At 40.1% G+C, this 14925-nt stretch overlaps 1 protein-coding gene across 2 annotated transcripts in view; it reads right to left on the bottom strand.

Moving 5' to 3' along the window:
- Nucleotides 1-14925, bottom strand: part of LOC133144914 (cadherin-4-like) — a 150097-nt gene that overhangs the window by 44836 nt on the left and 90336 nt on the right. For both annotated transcript variants that reach the window (XM_061267975.1, XM_061267966.1), the window contains exons 4-5: nucleotides 10611-10837; nucleotides 4579-4776 (exon numbers count right to left, since the gene is read on the bottom strand). In XM_061267975.1, the coding sequence (XP_061123959.1) occupies nucleotides 4579-4776; nucleotides 10611-10837 (425 nt within the window). The remainder of the gene's footprint in view (nucleotides 1-4578; nucleotides 4777-10610; nucleotides 10838-14925) is intronic.

The raw sequence follows: 14925 nt of genomic DNA, 5'->3' as shown, positions 1-14925 counted from the left end.
GCCCCAACGAAAAAAAATTCTAGCACCGCCAGTGCTCAGTGGGATATTTAAGTAAACCTGTGGGCAGTCCCCCTAAAAAGGTGCACAGCTCTCCCAATGAACAAGTTCTTTATTGTACTGTGATCTTTAACTACTTTCAGCACCCAGCTATTTCTCCCATGCATTCACAAAAAACAGTGTACAGTTTTGCTGTCTTGTATTCTCTTTCTTTTGGGACAAAGCCAACCTGTGACCAAAACGAAAAACCCCAAATTACGTACTTATACAAAGACAACAATGCAGCTCATGTTCTTTGTTTCCTTCTTGTCTCGTACAAGTAATTACAGTCTCTGTCTGTGCATGCTTAGTCTGTCCGCTTGTGGGTATGAGCGGATGTCTCTGCAGGAGGGAGATGGAAGAGATGAAGTTACAGTGAAGGCGAGTCGGATGAGCAGCCGGCTCAATAGGTGGAGACGTGAAAAAGCATTTCTCTTTGGAAGTTGAAGAGAACAACACAAACAAAGAGATGGTTCTAATTCTGTAGAGGCCTACATTGACTCTGGCATGCTTTGTTTCTGGTGTTTGGTTTTCTCAGTGTTTTTTTTAGGGCTTGGGAAAAATACAAAATGAAAAAATATTCATCTTCTGAACAGCTTATCCTCATGAGGGCGTGCTGGAGCCAATCCCAGCTGCCTGGTTTCAGTTCATTTTAAATCAATCATTAATTGAAAAACAATGGAATCGTGACCAAAATGGTTCCATTAAAAGTGGAGATTCAATTTCAGATTACATGATCAGTGTGCATTTAATCATTTCATAATGTGTATCTCTCGATGACATCTTTGTTTCTACATAAATTCTCTATTTGGATCTGATCTACTCTCCTTTCCTTGTTCTGTATGCTTGCTCCTCTTTCTTCGACTTGCACTGTCTGTCTTTCAAGGGGGTTTTGTTGTCGCTGTCTGCCGGTGAAGCACAGCAGCCATTAATCACTGGTAAACACGAGCAGAGGACACCTCAGGGAGGGGAAAGTTCTCTCATTTCTGCTCTGAAAAATGATTTTCTCAATACACCCCATGGAGAGAGATATGGAAACTGGAGCACAGGTGCTGCCACAAACACAATAAGCATCACGTAACCTATTGCAATCCACTCCAGATTTAATATAAGAGTCACAAATGTGTTCAAAGTGTGCGTTGCGCACTTATTTAACATATTTTTTTAAAACTATAACACGCCGATGGCAAATAACCAATTCGATGATTTTAATTATTCATCGTGAGAGGTTATGCTGGGTGTTTTAATTTCAAAGTCAAAAAGGCCTGCAGGTTCCCAATCTTTAAGGCCAACCATTAAAACCAACTCGCTGATATTATTATGTGTTCTATTCACATAAAGAATAAATGCATTGTTTTATGACTAGAACCAACTATACTGCATAACGACTCATCAAGAAAGCCTTCCAGCACTCCCAAGAAAGACCAACTTCTCTCTATCGACCTTTAACCAATACACTGAGTTTAAACAAACAGTACTGTAGCTACCAAAGATGCATAGAAAGAAACAAAATGTGTACTGGCTAATAGGGGAGTTGGTGGGTGTAATAGTTTGCCCATCAAATACTATAAAGCTGTTTATATAAATAGCGTATGTATGCAAATAACATCCATTTAAAATCATATTACACAGTAATAATACCACATCAATTACCACTAGATTATATGCATATTATCAGTCATCAATGTGATCAAAAGGCCAAAAATAAGCATGTAACTAGTGATACGAAAATGAAGCTTCAAATTTGCTTCATGAACCAGCTGCTGTCTCCTCTAGATGGCAGTGTTGGCATACAGAAAGGGGTTTAAGAAATGGCAAGTCAGTGTGCTTTCAGACCAATGTTGAACAGAGTCTAATCGAGAAGAGTCGATTCCAAATCACCTGGACGTGAAGCAAATTTCGACTTTCACATTCTCCCTTCAACTCAAAGGCAGTTAGTGAGAAGTGTATTAACAACTATTTCAGTATTGAGGAGTAGAAAAGAAGAGAAAGGCGGGAGGGAAAACACTATGCTGTGAACATTTACAAACACATTGGGAGAAAATGAGAAAGTTATAGGATAAGTAAAATTGAGTTTACCTGTGGTTTACTGAGCACAGATTAAATTTCGATTTTTAAGGCACAACCTCACTTGCCCATTGTGACAGGCCAACCCATGCCCAGCAAACGCAAACAATAAACAGCACATCAAAAGGGGATTTTACTTGACAACCATTTATTTCTACCCTGTCAAACTTCTTGATGGAATTGTTGAGGTGTTTTTTTGGGTAAATTTTATTTTATTTGCTGATGTTCTTTTCTGGCAGGGAATTAAGGGTATAAGAGTACCAGAAGTATCGAGAACGTCTACCCCCTATAGACTGACGGCATTGACTTAAAAGGATCAATATTGGACAAGATCAACACTTAAGCTCAGCCATTCACTGTACCTCAGTGAGCCCATCCCAAGAGAAGCCATGTAAGCCCTCGCTCTGCATGACATTACCTCCAGTTTCATAGACGAGCTTGTTTGTTGGGGATCAAGAGCAGATCAATGCTTTCGGGATGCTTTAGCCATCAAGTTGCTTCATCATGGATATTTTTTAGGCTTCTTTCTTGTTTCAAGTGTGAGCTTTCTATTCCTATTGCAGTGGTATCGTGCTTCACATCAGCGACCACAGCTACTTAATATACGAGTGATTTATTTTCTACTGCTGAATACAAATATTTTCAGTCACCAGGATAAAACAAAGAAACTGGTCCCATGTTTTTGAAGTCAAGTGTGCAACACAAATAGATTCAAGTGGAAAAACTAAATACAGGAGGTCATACCATGCCGAATGTTTAACAGCAGAAGCCTGCTGACTTCATATTGGTTTAATTGCAAAAATCCTCAAGTGCCAGGCCAACAATTCCAGCTGTTTTATGAATAGGGGCGGAAAAGCCCGAATAACATCTTATTGAGCTCTGACACAATCTCAACTTTTTTCAAGACTACAAGTGAAGTCAATCATGCCCCGGAGCCACGGCAGGCTGAAAGTTTACAGGCCAGTCAGTGGGGGTCGTGACACCTGCCTCCTCCATAGCTGGCCTGATCAAAGTGGTGGTGCTGCAGACATGGAGGTGAGAGCTCCTGACAACACGCCTGCCCAACTGATGGCAACTGGGCTGAGGCGGGGAGAAGACGAGAAGTGGTGGGAGGGCGACTGTCTGCATGCCACTCAGCACCGCACTGGATGACAGAACGGCCCATTAGGGAAGAGACTGACTTCACAGGCCATTAGGGAAGGCAGCACATGGCACATGGACCATTGAGGGATGGCAGAGCTCCAGGTAGGCAGAGGGGGAGATGCGATACAAAAACACGCGGCCTCTTAGGTAATCGCATAATAAATAGAATTGTCTTCTTAGTAAAGACGTCATGGTAGGTTGACAGGAAAAACAGATAAACATCAACCTGGGGACCAGACAAATCTGATAAAATGAAACTGGTACTATCAGAGTTGTCTCCTTGTTAAAAGCCTTTAAAGTTGTAAAGTATGACTACCCTCATTAAAGATGGACGCCCAACAGAGGCATCCAAATGCATCATTTTTATTTCATACATTCTCAGTCTTCTCTATGTCTCTTCAACCTGAGTTAGTCTCTGCGGCCGATTTGTCGCAATTGTCTCGTATTACTGACAAGCTTTGCATTATGACATACCATAAAGCAATGGGGCAGATCCTCTTATTAAAAAGAAAGCTGAACAAATGCTTCCCTGTTTAAAGTACGTTGTCTGAGATGGGATAGAAAAACGTTGCCGGTCTGCTGCTTTTCCCTCGTGGCCTGATAAAACCCGTATTGAAAAACAAAACAAAAAGAGAATATAAGACATCTTTTGCACCAAAAAAGATGAAGTGGGAGGTTTTTTTTGCAGACTGAGAGAAAAGCTGATAACACAATATTTCAGAAACTATTCCAAGACAATGAAACACAAGAGATGGGAATGAAGTGGCGCTCTCTCAAAACGACATATTTTTGAAGAATTACACCACAAGCGTGGCGATCACTATGAGCGAGACAAATCTTGCAATCTCTCACACTGAATCTTTAACTCATACCACATTGTGTATTTGCATCCTTTTTCATTCCAGTTTCATTTATTTGCCTTGCCTGGGCCTCAGAATCGCTTTACAATTTGTTAAAGCTTGTTATTTACGTGCTCCTCTACCCGCCGCTCCGCTCCAAGAAAAAAAGTAGCAGGTGCTGGATTTAAATTGAAATGAATTGTTTAAAGATACAGTAACTATGAGCTGTTACTCGATAGATATATCTTGGCTTTTATTTATGAATGCCTTTAGGAGAAAGCCATTTTTCACGTTGTAATTGTACTAGTACCAAAACAAAAGTTGGTAAAGCCTCCGAGAAAACCATGAAAGTTTAACGAAGCAAAAAAATGATTTCATTGCAAACAGAATCTTTCTCAGATAGTGTTTGTTGCAACTTTGAAGTCTGTTCCATGTCTGCTAGAGAACTTTAAGACAGCTTTTTCATTATTATTTTAAGATGAATCTCACTTACACTGACGAGCATCTGCGGGAACGGTCCCCGAGAATTTTCAGCAACGTTGATTGGTGGGATCACCCAGTCTCGCTTTTGCCTTCGTAGACCCTTGGAGCTGTTTCTGCCTGTCCCGGAGAACATGATGACAGGAGGCGGGGCTTGGAATGCTTCCTTCGTCTCTTTCTTCTCAGCAACCTTTTCCTCTTTGGTTGTGACCTTTAAGACAACAAAAAGATCCAATTAGTGTAAGTAGGCCAATGTTTTTCCAACTTCTATTATACGAGGCTATTGTAATACAGTACTGATTTACTAGAAAACTGTGCTCCGCAGAATTACGATCCACATACAGATCATATGCAGAGTGTATGAAAAAGTGTAATGATTTAAAAATCCTATTCTTGCAAATATGGTGGGTTTTACCTTGGAAAGCATTGTGATATCTTTTTTTAAATACCTCCATCAATATTACCAAGTGCTTTTGTTCAAAAAAGTGATAACAATATCCCCTGGGGTAATTTAATAAGCAATGACAGAGCTAGAGGGGAAGCCGTGGGGGCACTGGCCTGCCCTGAAATATGCTTGAAGCTCTTAGGTGTGAGGCCAAATAATTGATTTTTGGTTTCCGATTTATCCTAGAATGCTGTCCAATATTTCCATCTGTCCCCCATATGGAACATGTGAATAATCTTTATAACAATTTTTTGGAAGAATTCTTTGGGTTTATATTTTTTTCACAAACACTTGAAATATTTTTGCCTCCTCCATGCTAGTGTAACAAAAAAAAAAAACATCTGTACAGTACAGAAGCTAGAAAATAATTTTAACCAGGCTTCTTTTGAAGCTACCTTTACAAAATATGGCTGGGATCATATCTCATTCACTGCCAGCCATGTTAAAATGAAAGCCTGACGTCTATAGTTGTCAATACCAGTGAATGAGATATAATTGAAGGTTTGAAATAAGCAGTTTTAGACCACAGTTTGTGTGATAAAAAATTGCATTTTACGCCTCATACAAACACAGTGAATGGGAAAACAGCAAGCGGGCACAATGTCACACAAACAGGAAGTCAGAGGTCAAAGTGGGAAGAAGGCAGACGTGTGAGAGCATTTTAGATCTGTGAGATTCATGGTAATGTACCTTACTGACATCACATCAGTCCTGCAGACTGTAGGTCTTTTAAAGACTGCCGATCTGGTGTGTGTCATGTCTTACGACCCCGACACTGACCGTGCTCTTTGGTGGCAGCATGGCGAGTTCTGGTCAGTGTAAAACTTCTAATGTGGCCACTCAACCGGTCCAAGACAACGAATGAATTCATGACGTCATGTCTGGTAATCTGACATAACGAGCATCGTGAACGGCCAAAAGAAAGTCGTGCAGTCTGAGCTGTGTATTAATTATGACTACCGGCAAATTTGTGGCTTGTTTATTACAAAGTTGACAATCACGCTATATGCCCGCGACAATATTTGCATCATGCTTATGAATTTTACAGGGCTACTGGAGTTTTCCAACTAGCTCATTACCAACCTCTGGTCCTTTTTCTGGTCAATCAAACACATTTTATTGTTAAGGGATTCCGTAAGCATATGTTCAATTCTCTTGTAAAGGAGGGTTATTGGCTTGAGGACTCAATGATGCAATACATGCTCAAGGGCTACGTTGTAGATGATGATCCAAAGGTTGTATCATATTGCTAATCCCAGGGATGTGTTGTGCAGCTATTTTATCAATTTATCTCAGGGACAGAGGGAAGGCAACACAAACAAGTTAAGAATCTCGGCACAACCGTCGTTGCTGAGGCAGTGCATCACTTGTGCTCTCGATCTCAATCACTCTCCCCTGAGCGATCCCTTGCTCACATTCTCCCCCATGCCCTTCTCTTGCAGTGATATTGTTTTCCTCACTGACAGCTTGTTTCAATAACAGGATTCCTGTAGCGCTGCTATGTGCAACGGCTGACGTGTAAAATAACAGCAGAGGTTGACTGAATTGTGGCAAGAAGTAAACAATCTACTGCATTTACCACACTAATGACCAAAAGATTGTCCTCCATCGTCACATGCGAGTCAATGAATTTAAATACCAGCTATATATGCAAGAGGAAGGGAACAATTGTTTTTTTTTTTAGTTCTTCATTTAAGATTCATTTGACTCATTTGACTTTTGTTTGCTAATTTCAAATGTTGCTTTCAACAAGATGTAGCTGCGTATTTTACATGGAACGTTTGTCTTTCATTTTATGCGACCCAATCAAATTTCATTGCTTTAATCTTTTAACAAACATGACAGTAGGTGTTTGGAAATATGAGAGGCAGACAGACAGGCAGGCAGGCAGACAAACAGATAGACAGACAGAAACAATTATTTAGAGAAATGGAAAACACAAAAAGTGTTTTCTCCTTGGCTCTGTCGTTGTTGTTTTTTTGCTTGGTCAAGGTCCCTCTGCACTTTGTCTTGCATCTTGCCAGCAGAAACAATACTTTCGAGGTTGACTTAATTAGAAAGACACAGAAGAGAAAAGCTTTTAAGACTTCAGCGTTGAAATCCGTGAAACAAGCATCCATATGGTATGTATTAGTTTGAGTGGGTGGTTTGGGGATGCCAGGAGATGTGTCAAGTGTCTGGGGCGCTTGATGTTCCCTTGAGAGAAGTGTTGAAAAGCAACGTTGTAATTCAATGATCACAAACATATTTACAGGCAAAATCTTGATAGTAAAAAAAAAAAAGGATGTCAATTTCAAGTCAAACAGACACTACAGTTCATCCTCCTTGTATTGCGAGGAATATATTCCAGATTCACCCCAAACATATGAAAGTAAATAATATGTAGAGACCATAACTAGTTTTCATTTTACCCCTTCATATGAGCCCATCAAAATTCTAAATTACTCACTCACAAATATTTAGGTAAATTCAGCTAACAAAATATGTATTTATTTATTTTTCATTTCATTTTATTTTTTTTAGGGGGAAAGCACTCCAGAAATGAAACATTTTCTGTGCAAGGAAGTAAATAGCAACATTTCCAGGAGAAGTCCCTTTCAAACAGTTTCCTTTCACTCGTGTCCTAAATTCAACATTCTAGCAACATACCACCACACTGAACTCGCTAACCAGACACACGCATGGGCATTCTAAACACCTGCTCTACTGTTTGACAAGTTTGCCCAAACATGCACACGATTGTTTGCTTTCAGGCTTTGTCAGCAGACCACATTTGAGAGACACAAGCCAGGTCTGTACAAATGTATTCTTTTTCTTCAGGGTTGTATCGAAGCTTGCTGGGGATAACTGCTCGGCATAGTTGCCTCACAGCACGCTAGTGTTGCCAGAATGAAAGATGCGCATAAAAAATTCATTTTGGGGAATGGATATCAAGAGTAGCAGATCGGACCCTGACCCTTGTTATTTACCTAAATAATTCTTCTCATTTTTTTTTTTTACATGTGCAAACAGGTAGGAGGGATTTCCCTAAAGAGCGATCCTTAAGAAAAGATGGAGAAAGATACTAAAGATGAACAGACATACACTGTGCAATTTTTTTAACCAAACCAAGGTGTGATACTGATCAAACCTTGCTGCTCATACAGTACGCTCTCCACTTTTCACTCTGACACCAAACAACTTCAGACAAAGAAACAAATGCCTATACAAGCATCCAGCAAAAGTGCTGTCAGCTATCACAATTTTTCCAACGGCAACCTCAGACATTCAATCGGCTTGACACGGGGGTGTATTTCCTAAGGTGCTCACTTCTTGACATGCAACTTATGTGATTGTATCATGTTAATTTCCTCCATGAAAATAGAGAATGGTATCCACTGATCAAAATTATAGATTGGTTAAATATATGTGGTGGTTTTAAATCAGAATGCTAAAGATATGTGGTGGTTTTAACTCACTTGATGAGACTTTTAACACATTTGCAGAACTACCCCTGGAGAGCCTAACAATCAGTGCCTAAATTTATTTCTGTTGTTTTTATTTTATAGTAGGTGTGACTGCTCAGCTTGTAGTCAAAGCTGCATTTTCTTTTCTTTTTTTTTTTGTCCAACCGGATCTCAGCTTCGATGTTTTGTTCACTTTCCAAGGCCGACAGACTCAAAATTGCTGGCTGAGGACAAATAAACACAACTGAAATTGTGTGTGCGTGTGTGTGTGTGCACACGTTCGTGCGTCTGTGTGTGTGCCAATCAGAATCAATTCAGATTCATCAAACAGGGCTTCAGCTGATGTCAGAATTTTTCCATCCTCTGCTTGGCTCTGCATGTCTTGTTTCAACCTGGTAAAGGATTTATGACGCACTACGTATAATGGCTAACACTGACTTTGGTGCTGAGCATTCTTTCCCTAACCCCACTACTCGGGTGGGGGGTGCAAAAACATGCCCAACCAAAAGAAAAAGTGTGCATTATTTCAGCGAAACATGACAATTTGAAATCATAACTCAGCACCCTCCCTCAAAAAGAAAACATTCCAGAACACACTTATCTATGCTGAATTGCTAAAAAGAACAAGAGCTACTGAGAGTGGAACCGTTGCAGCCCCCGCAGCAATGGTGCCTTCCGCCTGAGCCAGCTGGCGAGGAGCCCAGCACTTTCTTTTCTCAGCACCGCTTCCCAAAAATTCTGCATGCTTTGATATCAACCAGGCCCTCACTACCTAGACATCTGAAAGTTATTATTCAACATAGTGCGAAATACATTAATTTTTCTGTTGTCTTTGCGCTTTGCTTTCTGCTGCAGCTCTTGCTGCATATGCTACACGTTGGTCCTAATGTGAATCATGGCTGAACCGCGGCCCACTCGCTCACTTAACATTCTCCTCAGGATGGTTACATTAGTTGACTCAGTAGGAATGCTCACTTCCACTAATTGGCCGTTGGCCCGACATAATTCCCTTTGTGTCTGTGTGAAAAGGAATTGACCTTATTTTCTCCTGCTGGGGCCAAGAACAAGAAATTGTACTCCTTTAGATCATGTAGAATGGGCTGGCAAATCCCTAATTCAAAAATAAGTTGAAGTCCTTGGAAAGTTCCCTATTAACCAAGCCAGCGCACCATTTTTTTCCCCACCGTATTATTTTCCCACGCTCAAATAAGTTTGGTTGTTGTCTTCCAATTACTGTTGAACGTCGGTTCATGATGGAACCGCTTCAGGAAGTGATCGGGTTGCAGAAAATAATGCTTGTTGATCCATGACAAATATTTGGCGGAATGCGGTGTAAAGTCACAGACAGTGCTGATCATTTCTAACTTTTTTGAATATCAGGTCAAAGTTGTTTATTATCAATGTTAACTTTGGTGTCATTTTTTTATTGTGGCGAATGAGATATGTTTAACATTCAACACGACCAGTTGCTTGTCTTTTTTTTTTTTGTGTCTGCCAACAGCGCAGGGTTCAGTTCACTTCCTAATTAGCTATCGTTCCGTGTCACATCACAGTCACGGAGTTCATGGCTTTGCTGTCGGCGGTGTTGACCAAACACATGAGGATTTGTGCTCATAAATATTGAACAAGGTTAACCTATATAATTATTAGCCCACAGCACTTTATCAGCACACACCCCATCACCTATCTTTTAGAGACATTATTTGTGCTCTTTGATTGATTATGTGAGTACCCCGCTGTTAAACGGCAGAAATAAACAGTAAACATAATAAGCGGTAAATAGATCTCGGTTAAAAAGCTGACGCTTTTGGGGCACTCGAAGCTTGGCGACAGTCGTTACCTGTCCTCTGAAAGCTGTTGATTACAAGAGGACATGTCAAGGGCCTGTGGGGAATCCAAGGCATAGGATGATTTCCAATAACAGCTTACGGCTGCAATCATACTCTCCCCTTGTGGCAGCATGATTTTATGACTTATAACCACTTTTTTTTTTTGCATTCAATCTCTGACTTCCTCAAGCCCCATGGAGTTTTGACCTCATTCCTGACTGCTAACGCCACGGCTGGTCGGACCGTAATATGAGGCTGAATCATTCGTTGATAATTAAAAATTGAAGTGGGATTGTGTTGTGGTACCTTTAAGTTACTAACTTACCTCATTTTCGTTTTGTTGAGGTGAAGCGGCGTCTGTCGGTGCCAGCTGGATCACTGTCTTCCAGACATGAGAATGTGGACCACTTGCTGTTAGTTTAAACTGGACCGGCTCATCCAAGGCAGCTCCATCTCCCTGAGCAAAGATGGACCCATCTGTCCGCACACTGAAGTTAGGATCACTGCTCTCGAAAATCACCGCTTTGTTCCCGGCGCAGTCATCAAACTTGACTGTAAAAGAGAAGAGGAACATTAAAGAAATGTAAACAGACACTACACAGATTAGATGGATGCTCTCTTAATGTCAGATTTGGCTCAAATCCATTTCTCATTTAGGTTGAGCCTTCACAAGACTCTTTCAGTGTCAATACATTTTTTTTTCACCAACAGATCAAACATTATGAAAAGACTACCTTGATGCTAATTAGCACCATAAAATCCATGATCAAATAACCACACACTAGCACCTGTGTAACCCGAAAATGAAAAAGAAAAAACAAAATCACAATTAATCTACCGTTTTTTTCCATGTACAATGCGCCCCCATGTATAATACGCACCCTAAAAATGGCATGTTGATGCTGGAAAAAAGCCTGTACCCATGTATAATGCGCACCCCAGATTTTAGGACAATAAATTAGTTAAATCTTGCGCATTATACATGGAAAAAAACGGTATTCCCCATTCATTTTTGTTGCTGACAAACTGTCTCTAGTCCACATACTGTTTATCATCAATATAATGAGTGGAATGAATATTTACTTGGCAAGTCGTTTTTTGTGCACCCCTAAAATTTCAGCTTAGAGCTACTGTGCTACAACAACAACAAATGTGTTTGAGCTTTAAATATTACAAGAATGTTAAGAAGACATCACAAATGGTTATCAAAACGCTAACCTAAAATAATCTTCCTACAATTCAATTTACTTCTACATAGTTTTCAGTCTCTGCCTTTGTTTGACCCTCTTCTTTTTTCACCACTCATCTTCAAACATCAATAACATATTTGCAAACAAATTGATGACTTTCCATATTTTTATTTAATTTCAGCCAATTTAAGTATAATTGGATAATTTCCCGTGGCACCCCTGATGACAACCATGTTCGAGAATCTCTGCACTAACCCATTTGGCTTTTTTTTTTATACCTAATAGACATGCAGTCCACTTGCAATTCAGCCAGCTTTTGTTTTTCCTTCATGTGAAAATATTTTCGATATTCTCCAAAAGACAGCTACTTAATCATTTCGGCAGAAATATTCCAGAAAAAAAGTCACTGCTATGAAATAAAGGGCTTGAATTAACATGCTGCCTTACGCATTCAAGCATTTTTGCTCTATGCGCACACTATTGATTCAAAACAGTTCCCAGACGCAGCAAATGAGCTTGCAATACAAAAGAGGAGAGAGAATCATTGACCCACTTCTTTTTGTTTAACTATAATATGATTTATATACTGTATATTAAACTGCAGTTATACCAGAAGCATCTTTCATTTCAGTATATTATCCATCCCTATGATCTGCAATGGAATTTACACTCTTGAAGCAAGGATGAGTCAGAGACAAGTGCTTACAATGCTCTCCGATCTTTGCTCCTTTCCTGCCTCAAGGCACGCTATTCTCTCTGCGGGATTTAAATGTCTAGACACATTGCGTGATCCTTGAGCTGAAAGCTGTCATTGTTGTGTTTTTTTACATACAGTAGTCTTCTCACGTCTGTCAGGCGGCAGAAACAAAAGCTTCTGCTGCAAGTGGTCCGACTGACTTTTTGCTTTATTGGGCGTGTTTCCTGTGTCGCTATCCTTTCCTTGCAGACCAGACAGGCAGAAATCCACAGAGTTGACATTCTGTCCATTCAATAAAAAGGTCTGGGTCCTGAATTGAACAGGAGGGGACAGGACGAGTTTGACAAATAGAAATGCACAGAATTTAGATGTTATGAAAAAGTGAAATAATGTTGGGTTTGTGTCTGATCCTTCTTGAGGTTGGTGCAATCTTAATGAAGAGAAAATATAACCTCACACCCGAATTAAAAGGAAAATCATAGTTAGTCAGTCATAACAGATTTTACCCCATCACAATTCACTTGGAAAGGAAATATTGGCATAACAGTTCATTTTGGCAATATGTAACAGGAATACTATGAGGCTTATAAATATGGGACAACTCGGGCAAGCTTTTAATAGATGGTTACTTGAGTATCATCTTGGCGAGAATGTACGATCATCGTCTGCCCAGGGATGGTTTGTGAGGCCCTGTGGAGTTAACTTGAGCAGATGATTTTGCTCTTAGCTGATACACCAAAGACGTACAACTAATACACTATTTGAATTAGGATTTGCAAATTTCTTCAAATAATTTAAAATGACATTCAACATTAATCCTTGAAATTCTCCAGCCCTACATGCTGTGACAACATGCCAACTGGAAGGTCACCTGTCATCTGACACATGAACATGGAGGTAGGTAGGAGTCAATTGGGAAGGGCTTTTTTTTTTTTTTTTTTTTACATTGTAACACTAGGAAGAAGAAAAGCAAGATGATGTTTGTTACAATCAAACTAATAATAATGCAACGTGTCTCAATGGTTGAGACCCGCAATTGGATGGTGACCAGTTCAAGTTTAACTTTAGCGACCCTAGTGAGGATAAGTGCGATAGAAGATAGATGGATGAATGGATTTTCTTTTGAAATCGAAATCCTCCTGACAAGCCAAATTTCATATTGTCAAATGTCAACGTCAAATTTGAGCGTGAGTAGTAAGAGAAAAAAGATTGGCTTATTCGAAAAACAAAAATGCAAGTTTTAACAAAGACATGAACTTTATGCACCTGTCCTCCCACAAAAAGGGAAAATACAGCAGCAAGAAGCTGTTTTGCACCAATTACAGAAAGAAAGAATGCCAAGATTCCTGCATCAATACAAAACACCTCCAGTAGCACCTCAGGTCGATACCGCTAAAAGAGGCCTTATATGAATGAGACAGTGCACAGAACCCCACTGGCACTGTGCTGCATCTAAACAACATCCAAGGCAAGGTGCCCACGTTGTGCATTGATCTAGTGCCTTCATGTTCAAACAGCTAGCCGGTCACATCTGCCAAAATACTGAAAATACCTGCACAAAACGCCGCAGGATAGATTTTTTTTTTTGTCTTTATAATCAAACAGCCTAGGTTTAGAAAACTAAACCATCACATTAAAATGATTGAGCCAAAGACATCATCTTAACATATATTTGCAATAAACGGATTGTATTCTCAAATATCTTTGTGCCTTTGAGTACCACGATAGGCGAATGAATCAGATATGCCTTGAGTAAAAAAAACCCATATTTTTTCTACATATTAAATTTAGAGAGCTGTACGTTTATCGCATTGTCTGCTTTTATCAGTTCGCGAGTAATGACTGATGCCCTTTTTTGACCAACAACCTCTTCTTTGCTACAGCTTAACACGCCGAAAGGAAATTCATAGGCAGCCAGTATTTACCAGGGAAGACAGTTTGGGGGCAGATTGCAAATGCGAGGTTGAAGATCTTGACCGAGCGCTAGATTAGTTGCGACTCGTTAAAACGTGGTGCGGAAACATCGTTCAGGTGGCAGATGTCAGACTGGCTTTGAATTCTGCAAAGAAACAACTCAAAACAAACCTGATGACTGGCACTAACCCAGTGGAGACACATGATTGACCTTGAACTTCAACATTATCAGTTCCAGGGTTATATTGATGAAGATACAAAACATGGACATTTGTACTTTTTAAGAGCTCACAAAGTCTTACAAAGTCTTAGTATGCAGATGGACATGAGTTCCTGCATGTATAAAATTGCAGAGCCCCCAATTCAAACTCAGGGCCTGGGAGGGCAGTGAGCGGATACATCCTGGTGCTAGCATTGTGATTCATGGAAGTGCTGCCACACTGGACTGGTTGTGACTGCTCAGGTGGCTGTTAAAACAGGCTAACTGGGCCAGGTTCCTGAGCAATCCAAGCAGATGGGTAGTGAGAATGAGATGAGAGACCAAGAGAGAGCAAATGAGTGAAGGGGGAGGGTGACAAGATGGGGATGAAGAGACAGATGCAAAAGATAAGTACGGCTACTTATTACACTTTCCACAGGGAGTGTGCAATCTACATGAAGTGTGAAAGACTAAACAGCCAAGACCACTGTCCATAACCATAACTGCGAGGAGAGGACAAAAATACTGTATGATAAAAGTACAATTCTGTTAAAAGCCCATTACAGAGAAATGAAGAGCTAGCTCCATCCCCATATGCGTAATTGTTCACATTATAATCAGCTTATACAAAGAGCTTCTG

The sequence above is a fragment of the Syngnathus typhle genome, linkage group LG2 (genome assembly GCF_033458585.1).
Source record: "Syngnathus typhle isolate RoL2023-S1 ecotype Sweden linkage group LG2, RoL_Styp_1.0, whole genome shotgun sequence".
Lineage (NCBI taxonomy): Eukaryota > Metazoa > Chordata > Actinopteri > Syngnathiformes > Syngnathidae > Syngnathus > Syngnathus typhle.
This window is presented reverse-complemented; position numbering and strand designations above follow the sequence as displayed.